This window comes from Fomitopsis serialis (genome assembly GCF_022376445.1).
Source record: "Fomitopsis serialis strain Sig1Antser10 chromosome Unknown B0H18scaffold_4, whole genome shotgun sequence".
Classification (NCBI taxonomy): Eukaryota; Fungi; Basidiomycota; class Agaricomycetes; order Polyporales; family Fomitopsidaceae; genus Fomitopsis; species Fomitopsis serialis.
The window spans coordinates 456,379-466,366 of NW_025954964.1; the positions used below are offsets into that span (position 1 = coordinate 456,379).

Here is a 9,988-nt window from a genome sequence, read left to right on the forward strand (position 1 = left end):
CCCATGGGTAGGCGTGTACGACAAGATATCTGACTCGCCGTCCTCATTGGGCACTGGTAAGACATTCGTATTAAATTATTGTGGGTGGTACAAATATCGGCAGCATACCGTGGTCTGAGCATTCGCTTGGTTTTCGTATGAATGGAGGCCGACCATCAACAATAGATGGTAGCCTCATGGTAATATCCTCGTCATTCGCGTCGCTTTGCATCAAGCGAGAGATTTTCAGACAATGTTGCAGGATAGAAGACGGACGTACATGCACTGCGTCCTCTGGCAACTTCGTCCTTAGTTCGCCCCCGCCCTTTGTCGTGCATCGCTCCCGCCCGCATGGTCATCGCTACTCACCAGGATTCACCGACACCATCATCAGTCATGAAGCGAACTAGTTGAAACCCGAAGTATGACTTGCCTTTCTCCGCAGCTGCTTGGCCCTGTATGGTAGTTCTTCGTCTACACTGATTCACCTTCTTTGATATTGACGGATTCACCAAGTTCCGTGTCGTCTATAGAGGAACTGGTGTACCGAAGTTAGCTGCATTTACGGCGTGAACTTCACCTAGGATGCTTTCCCTACCGAAACCTGACAGCGACCACAAGGTTGCCTATGTCCGCATGCCGATAGGACATGCGGACACGACAGCCTGTATGGCCGCATATGGATCGGACCTCGCGCGCATCTGGCAGGGTTCATGGCCGCACCAGGATTGGACATAGGCGCCCTATTTGGGCGGGTTATGGCCGCACCAGGATCGGACATATAGGCGCATTGTCCGGGGTCCTGCCACAGTACAGCAGGTACAGTGCCACTAAGGAGCCTGTGGCTGAGATTCAAACTCAGCTCAAAACCTCGGCAGCCTGCCTGATTAGGGCAGAAAAGGGCTTGTTGCACCAATCAGAGCAGCTCGGCATCTGGGCGCTTGATGGGCGCTTAGTAAGCGATGTAAGTGCGGACTGTTACTGTGCTTAAGAGAGCTTGTTTAGACTCAGAAAAAAGCGGAAAATTGAGACAATATTCAAAATGATCCAGGCAATGTGAATGAAGCTGTATATTGCATGGGTTTGACATCAGATCAGATAGCATTCTCAATAACCTGGTAAGATGGTTGCTGTGGCCCCAGTGAGCTTATATAAGCCTGCTACTTCACTCTTGGAACTGCTCATGTACTGGACAACCCTATAAGATCATAGTGTAAGTACACATTCAGGTATGTATCCCTAGATTGTGTCTGTGAGCAAGACAAAGCCAGCAGTGGATGCATAATTACCATATGGAGTATGTGACCTTCCCAAAGAGGAATCATACACAAGCAGGGGCATGTAGGGCTCAGAAAAATGCAGAAAATCTATGAAATATACAGACACATCAAAGACAAGTGTATGATTGCCTTGAGCTGGGATGGTTACCATTACATTGTATGCAAGGGCCATAATATGGCAAAAGATGCTCAGATTACCCATTATAGACCTTGTTACCTGTATTATTGAAGCTACTGAGTAGTCCACAGTGTCTGAACTACACATATACATTGCAGTGTACATATAGACCATATTTGAGTCATAAACAAGCAGATTGAATCTGCAGAGGCACATGTGCATTTCTTGCTTTGCATTTCCTGGGTTAGCCAGCCACTGTATACACTCAATAGAATTTCTGTATACTCTCTGAATGAAGGGCTATCAGATGAGCATACTATGTATACTATGATTTGTTACTGGCTGAGGCTATATAGGCCCTACATTGTGTGAGCGCTTGGAGCAATGGCCCACCAAGCTGCCAGTCACATGATATGTTTACCAGTTTCCTTATTGGGGGAACTGCTAAGGCGTTTCAATGGGCCTCATATCCATAACTGAGCGCTTAGCCACTGCATTTGTTTGTATCTGTTGGTGCAAGTCGCGTCGTCTGGGAGTCTGAAATTTCAGACTCAGATAAGCAACCCATACTAACAGTTACTTATCTCTGCTTATCGGGGTGGCTGCAAGTCACGTGCACTGTGGGAACAAACTGCCATTCCTCTGGAATCACTAAGGTGTTTCATGGTGGTCCATCATAAGAACGATACCTTCGTACCTCAGGGATCGTAACTTGGTGCAGTGTTCGGGGTAGTCTGCTATGTACAATGCCAGGATAGGGCACACGTGGCGCACCTTGCCGTCACCTCTGGTGATCTCGATACCCTCCTTGCCAGCCTTGACAAGGGGCTCAAGGATCATCTGCACTGAGTCGTGGAAGAGTTGCTGAACCATAGCATGCTGCTTGCGCTGGGATACCCCAGTGCCCTTGACCTTGATGACTGAGAGGTAGCCAAGTAGTATGCACACATGCTCTGACGGTTTACAACAGAGCTCCTTGGGGATGTTGCCAAGCGTGAGGTAGATGGGGTAGGCTGATTTATTCCCAGAAAACTGGGTGAGTTGTGTCTTGTCCGTGGATATAATGACAGGGGCTAGAGCCACACCACCAGGTAAGAGGCTCTGCATATTCTTCAGCTGGTGAGATTCCAACACAGTTAACGGACATACCTGAACAGTGTTCCACCAGCGGCCTGTCCACATTTCAGTATAGATGCAGTTGGTGTGCGTAGAGTTCAAGAAGATGTGCTTGGGTCGGTACACTATTCGCTTGGCGTGAGCGGGGTTGCCTAGCATGGCCTTGATGGCCAGAATGACGTCTCTGAACTGCACTAGGTGCTGCTCAGACAGATGGTCCTTGAACCTGAGCCACCTTTCCTGCCAAGGCGCAAGCTCTGGAATAGAGTTGATTTTTTGCAAAAGGGCTCTATTGTTGTGATAGGACACCCCAAGTTTATTGCACACCTGTAGCAGAGGCATCAGAAAACGCACAATACTGAGAGCGGCAGCAACTTACGCCTGTAATCTCTAGGAAGCAGTCAATTGCTCCCTGACCGATACCCTCTTTGATGAACCACTTAGCAATTTCCCAGTCAGACTCAGACTCAAACGGGGCCCAGATGGACAAGCCTGAGTCGGCATCACCTACTATTGCTTTCAGATCCCTATGCGCTCACATCCAGGGAAACAGAAGACTCACCATTGTTCCTACGTTTGTCAGCCCTCTCAAAATATCTCCTCCAGGACTCTCTCACCGTGTCTTCCTCCCTTAGAACTTCGGCAACGCTCTCATCAATGTCTTCCACCCTCTCATCTTTGTCATCATCCAGCTCCGAGTCAATAACCGTGCATTTGACAGTGTCTCCGGTAGGTGCTTGAGCTCGCCTGCTCGGACCTGTGACAGGTACGAAATTGTACCTCTCCTTGTACTCTTTGTCATCGCTGTCCTCTGACAGGATATCCTCGCGGTCTAACCATATAATATTAGTCTGGTTGTTTCTACTAGTGTTCTCACCATAGCTCGTCTTGTCCACTCACCAATTTCAAGGGCCGTGGTTGCATCACTTCTGAAGAACACAACATTATTTTAGGTACAACAAAAGGGCTAGTCTATGTACCTGTCTTCTTGCCAGTTTTCTTCCCCCTCCAGCATTTCTGACTGGGTCTCAGACTCTGAGTCCGAGTCTTGAAGAACTTCCTTCAACTTTCCTCTCTTGTACCAAGCACAAGCTTGGCTCGTCGATTGGTGCTTCATGAGGCTTTGAACCGTCTCAAACAGTCTATTGCACGCCTCACAGGTAGGGTCGAACAGGTCTTGCAAGGTTCGTTTTTGTTTTCTTGGCATGGCTTGAGAGTCTTTGATGTTTTGAGGTGGATGCAGGCGGTTAAGTGCCGTAATGTACCTAGAACTTCCACACTGTTGTAGTCCGTGCGCATTGGGAGAGGCCGCCTCTGAACCCACCTTCATCCTCTACAAATCAACCAAGTTGTCAAGGAATAACAGTATACATTGCTGTGAGTCAACTAACAACTGACAATCTAGTGTTAAAATGTCCATGTTAAAACATCTACAGGACTCTAGAGAGGGAAGACTTGAGTCCCTAGGCCCTCTCCTCTAAAGTGTGTTGATAATGTGTTCCCATGATTTACAAGTGAGTGGTTTAATACTATACGCACAGCCTGTACGTTACTCACCTGGTAAGCTTTAGTATTAATTGCGCCTCTACAGCTGCCTAGCTGTGCATGCCCTGCGCGCAGCGCCTGCCTGCACCAGCTTCCATATACGGAGTGTGCCCTGCTGAGGCACACCCATATTGGGAATTGCTGATCAGCACTGCCCAGAACACCTCTCAGTGGAGGTCTTAGGGCTCGAGTAGCCCTGAGGGGGCAGTGGGAAGATGTGCTGTAGGTAAGTTGACTCACCTCCAGTCAGCTGCTCGAGTACCAGCCAATACTTACTCTTAGGTAGGAGGTGTGATAAAGTGTGCCCCTCGTGCTGCCGCTTTTTTGACATGTGTATGCCCCTTCATTTGTCTGGAAGCTCTCCGGGGGCTTCCGGATGACCTTCGACTTCTAGTTCTGCCATGCTTTGTACTTACTCCGAGGTCCACCTGGTAAGTTCACGTTTATAATTCAAAGCCTCGCTCTCTCTCATATCTATGTTCCTTACAGCATAGCTTCCCTTATGTCGCCAGCACCCTACTTCAATGATTCCTTCCACAGCCTGTCTATCCGCAGCGCAGCTGATATCCGTAAGCTCACCTGCTCCTTTTCCTCTTCACCCTCCCGTTAGCTAATTATTGCTCAGTTGCTCCATCTGACGTATCCGAGTCGGCCCCAACCGGCCCAGTGAGGAAGGGGGATCCTACGTGGAAGCCCTGTGATGCTGGCCTTTAGCCAGAACCATATTTGCACCTGTCCTCAATAGTAAGGACTCCCCTGTCATTTACGACACCACTTGGGTGAGTTCCTTATAATGCTTTGATCCTTGAGTACTCACCGGACCATCCAGACCGTCAAGCTATCACTCCCCAACTGGTACGCACTCAGGTGTTTTGTCCTCTCCCATCCAGAGATTGCACGACACTTCTGGTAAGTCATGAGTAAACCCCTCTCAGATATACTAAGCTAACATTCTGTAGGTTTCGTTACAACATGGTCACCGGGGAGCTGAGAAGTGGTTCTCCCGGTTCCCTTCACCAACACTGCGCATCCGGAATGATCATAGTAACAGTGGAAGACGTCATCAAGCCCTTCAATGTGTTATTCCAGCTGAACAACACCACCATTGTCCTGGTGGAGGGGCAAATCCACGTCTCAGGGGAGTCCGTCACCGTACCGGATTGCAGGACAGCAAGAAAGATCAATGTAGCCAATGTTCTGGTCAACCCTAGGGCTAATGTGGACCTATCGGTATCCGAGTTGTGCCATTGGCAATCTTTCGACAACGCAGTAGACAAGGTATGTTCTTATTATTCAATTTATCATGATTAGTTTTGCTGACCCTTTTGCAGACCCTGGAGCACATGGTCCTAGAGAACGCCCAGCAAGATGCCCAGGCACCCTGGCCCAAGAAGGCTGCCTACAGGCTACGCCGCAGAGGCCCGAACTCCTTCACCAGCATCTTCCCCCCTCCCCATCCTCACACCTTCTCCCGCCAAGACCGACCAGTCCTCATCGCCCGCCCAATCGCCCACCCAGGCAGACCCGCCTCAACTTAGCAATCAAGTTTTCATGATTGTCACCATCGAGGAGACACAACCTCAGAATATCCCGAAGCACCGCTACAGGCCGAACAAGTGTTGGGAGCTACCGCACAAGGACAGTTGCATCACGGGAGGCTGGGGTTATGGCGATGATATATATGTGGGTGAGATCAGGGTGTACTTGCTGGCCTTCCACCCCAAGGAGGATTACGAGAGACTGGCCTACCTGAAACACAGGTCTCTTGAAGACATCGTGGAGGAGGGGTACGGCATGGTACATCCCTTGGGACCCTGCTTCTTATCTGACACACTAATACTCCAGCAGCTCATACGGTTGAAGTCAGAAAACCTCAGCAAGGAGGAGAAGGAGCAAGCCCAGAGGTCTCTGCAACATTACTGCAAGACCATGACCCATATCCGAAGAGCAATATTCAAGCAAACACTGGTGGTATCGTTGATGACTGGCAAACACGCCTTGGAGGACCTCAAAGCCATGGCGCGAGATGAGGAAAATGACCAGGTTGATTGGTACTACCCAGTAATCCTGGATCCAGTGCCAGTATTGCGCCTGCTCCTGATTTGCAAGCACGGAGCCGAGCAACTTGCAGAGGAGCACCGCAACAAGGTCTTATGTTTGCCTTCCCAAGAAGAGGGAAGGTTCACCTTAGCCTCCAGCAGCCAGATTGTGGAAGTGTTCAGCATGTTGAAGCATCAATTCGACGACCACAAATATGCTGAGGCCGAAAAGCAATACAGGAAAGCTCGCCTTACAGTTTCGATCCCAGTCCCTGTGGTGTCCCCTCCCCGCGACCTCGTCAGCCCGAGTGAAACGGACATGTTTGCCCAGCCGCCCACACCTCGCAACAGCAGCGAGGACGAGCGCAAGGATCATAAGCAAGACCCTGACTTCCCAGTGCTGCGTCGCCCCAGCAGCCCCAAGCCTACGAGGAAATCATAGGGAACACTTGACAAGGCGGCGGGGAGTCGTTGTCTTTTTACGCATAGTATTGTCTACAGTCTGCCTTCTCTCATGTACCGCCGCTTCTTGTGTACTGCCGCTTCTTGTGTACCGCTGCTGCTGCTTCTCATGTACGCTTGTCTCTCGTGTACGTTACGCAGTAGAGTACCTACTGTTGGCTGCAGTGCGCCTCAGAGCGATTCCAAAGGCCTAAGTTGAGCTCTGTAAAGTCTTTTATTCAAGAAAGCGAAGATACACACCTAAGTTGAGCTCTGTAAAGTCTTAGGGACTTAGAGCTCGACAAGGCGGACTGTCTACGGTGTGCGTTATGTCAGGCAACCATAACTGTACAGTAGAAACAGCCACAAAGTCGAAATCAACGAAGGAGTGAAAAATCAGATGAGTGCAGGGGTTCAAATCCCTGAAGATGCAAACATTATGGAAAATGGTAGACTGAAGGGAATGATGTCGGAAAAAGTACAGTACACACGGTATAGTGATGGCGTCCATGCAGAATAAAGGAGAACACACCAGGACACATTCCACGACTTGGACAGGGCAATGGAGCTCAGAATAATTCGCAGAAATGCGGAATAAATTACCAGCTCAACACCTACGTAGGTCTTTCCGCCTAGGTCATTTCATGTATGTCATTTCTTTTTGGCGCTAAGTGCCCCTAGCAAGGTGTCGTGCCATCTCTAACCCGCAACCTACCGTCACTGCCTAAGATGCTACTCACGAACAAAGAGCAGTGAGCCCTAGCTGCACTTCTGTCTGCAATGGATGGCCTGGACCCGGTCCTTCAAGGTCTCTCGCAATGCCTGGAAAGTTGTACAGGGGTCACCACCTCGGACTTGGTCTTGGAGAGTCCCCCAAGTCTTTCCAGAGACTTGGCCTTGGATGTGGGCTGTTTTACAACGATGGCTGGCGGGCTCGACCTTGAGCCGTTCACAAGGGGTCAAGGTAAGTATTCTATTCTCTACAGATCCTAACCTAAAGGTGTTGTACAGGACATATAGAAAGTGACAAAGAAGAGGAGGACTTACTGGAATCTCAAGTCGGCCCTATGCGCACAACACGGTCTTTGCAGTGCGTATGGGCACAGGTTGCCTGGAACACCCCTTATCCAGACCCAGGTCCCCAGACCGACACCCTCACAAGCCCGTCGGCTGCCCTCGAGGAGGGATTCAATTTGTGCCTGGAGGCACTACGTCTAGCAGCTGGAGATCGAAGGCAAAATGGGAGCCCTGCTACAATGTAGTTGCTGCAAGGGAGGCCGTGCACTCATTCACTGTGCAAGACACCACCAGCCTGTCTGAGTCAATGGCGACTCGACACTGACAGAGCCAGACAACATCAGTGTGCCAGGATCAGAGGTAGTGCCGGCCCGGGTGACTGCCAGCCTCAGATGGTGCTGCCAGATATTGCCCAGGACATTGTCAAGATGTTGTACAACACCCAACATCCACACAACCTGGTCTTCCCAGCTCCGCGGGGTGATCACACCCGGAATGTTGCTTGGACAGAAACAGCTCACCGCTAAGCAACCCGCGCATCCGAACCCAATGATCTTGAGGAGTTAGGCTCGCAGGTTTGTATTGCGCGGTCTCCCTTTTAGGCAGACGGCTTGCTGAATCTGTGAGACACTATAGCTCGCAGCACAATACTCCGAAGGCTGTAAGGCAGATGCTGCCAGCTACGTGCATGTGCTGTTAGAGTGCGTTGCGTGAGTTCTGAGCAAAATCTTCATACATTTAGCTACTCAGTGCTAACTAGTGTCATCCACAGAGACGTGCTCGAACTAGTCGTCTGTGTGCACCTCCATGCCCGACGCCATCAAGAGCACTCTTACAGAGAAACTGACAGCAAGTTTTCTGGAGGACCCTTTGAAGATGGTGGACACCAGGGCCTCTAGTCATGAGACCGACAAGATGGTGTGTTTCGAAGTGATACACTTCTTGTGGTATAATAGAAGTAGTACAAAAGTGCATATCCTTCTGCAGCACTAGAAACAGCCCTTTCATGTCTTACTAGGGCGACAACGCACCGTTGGATGTACCACCTCGACAGCTCAGCCAGCAAGGCTGCTCGAGGACAAATTATGCTCAGATGATGCCATACGTATTGGCAGACATGGAGGACCACAGACAGATCTACCAAGCCATGACCGTCACCCTTGCTGATATGTTTTCCTGGGTCGAGGACAAGGTATATGTGCATCTCCCTGAGTATCAAGGGCTATAACTGACACATGCATAGCTTCATAGCATACTTCCAGGGGAATACGACCACCTGGAGGCTACAGCTAGCCTTCTACCTGACCTTCACCACTCTCTAGTCCACCCGTTCGTTGGCTTGGTCATAAACATGAATGTCTGCACGTACGCTCATCGGGACAGCAAGGACGATACTGTTTGCCTGGTCATCATCATCGGGGAATTTGAAGACGGTGATCTCTGCCTAGTAGAACCTGGTATAGTTCTTCCTCTGCGGCACGGACATTTTGCCATTTTTCTGTTGTGTTGTGTTACTCATTTCAACTTACACTACAAGGGCAGAAGGGCTTCGATTGTTTTGCATACTGACAGAGAGTTAGGCTCATGGACACAGGGGAATCGTAATGGGTGGGGATCCAACGTGCACTTTAGGTAGGTAGGTACTATAATACATCAATATAGCAACCGTCAGTGCTCATCTACTGTCTGCCGTCCACCGTCTGCCATCTGACCCAACGTCTATCGTCTACCATCTTCCATATGCTGCCGCGCGACATGCTTGACCATCTGCTCCTTCCAGCTGTCCTTCCCGGTCAGGCGGCTGCATGAGCGCCTGGTGTGCAGTTGGCACTAGCACACGAGAGCTCAACCGCCACACTCTCGAGTCCCTCTCTGCCTGCCACTGACCTCATCCTCCACCACCCTCGCTAACGTGCCGCCGCCTCCCGCATCGTCTCTCACGCACACCCTACGGATGCAGTCACCAAAAACAAGCTGCGCCGGGTACCAGCAAGGCACGCAAGCCACAGCAAGCGCAAAGGCCCGCGGCAACAAATAACCGGCTCATTCAGGCAGACGTGCAGCGCGAACAAGTGCGCCACGTGCCGAAGGGGCTGTCAGGAGACGTATGGTGAGTGAGAGGGGGTTAACAACAGTCAGGGAACCCTGCTAGCAGGTGAGTAACCCACCTCCGCCCCGTGTACCACCCTTGTACCACCCTTGTACTGCCCTCCGCCACCCCTGTGTGCCATCTGCTGCGCCAAACACAGCCCCAGGTCACCCTAGGACTGCGTCAACACCCCGCGCGTATGCGGGGTGCCTTGTGCACGAAGGTCGGCCCTCTAGTGCCGAGCCCACCACCCCTACCTTGCACCAACCTCCTACACATGTCCCGCTGCTCTCCGCCACTCTCGTGTCCATCTGCCGCGTCAATTGCAGCCCCAGCACCCATCAGCACTCCGTCAGCACCCGCG

The 9,988-nt window shown here is 50.8% G+C and overlaps 3 protein-coding genes across 3 annotated transcripts; 2 read left to right on the plus strand and 1 right to left on the minus strand.

Annotated features, from left to right (window-relative positions):
- Positions 1-3,460: 3,460 nt before the first annotated feature.
- Positions 3,461-4,369, minus strand: B0H18DRAFT_950984 (uncharacterized protein; the record flags this gene model as incomplete). Its single annotated transcript, XM_048041997.1, has 4 exons — positions 3,461-3,826; positions 4,051-4,234; positions 4,279-4,288; positions 4,315-4,369. The coding sequence occupies 4 exons, from the start codon at positions 4,367-4,369 to the stop codon at positions 3,461-3,463; spliced, it is 615 nt and encodes a 204-aa protein (XP_047899064.1).
- A 171-nt stretch (positions 4,370-4,540) lies between these two features.
- On the plus strand, positions 4,541-6,519 carry B0H18DRAFT_1114180 (uncharacterized protein; the record flags this gene model as incomplete). The annotated part of the gene is made up of 7 exons (XM_048033084.1): positions 4,541-4,607; positions 4,664-4,724; positions 4,784-4,817; positions 4,868-4,947; positions 4,998-5,316; positions 5,392-5,835; positions 5,887-6,519. 7 exons carry the CDS (start codon positions 4,541-4,543, stop codon positions 6,517-6,519), a joined length of 1,638 nt encoding a protein of 545 aa, XP_047899065.1.
- A 1,823-nt stretch (positions 6,520-8,342) lies between these two features.
- On the plus strand, positions 8,343-8,857 carry B0H18DRAFT_1114181 (uncharacterized protein; the record flags this gene model as incomplete). Its single annotated transcript, XM_048033085.1, has 3 exons — positions 8,343-8,453; positions 8,554-8,727; positions 8,798-8,857. The coding sequence occupies 3 exons, from the start codon at positions 8,343-8,345 to the stop codon at positions 8,855-8,857; spliced, it is 345 nt and encodes a 114-aa protein (XP_047899066.1).
- Between the last annotated feature and the right edge of the window lie 1,131 nt (positions 8,858-9,988).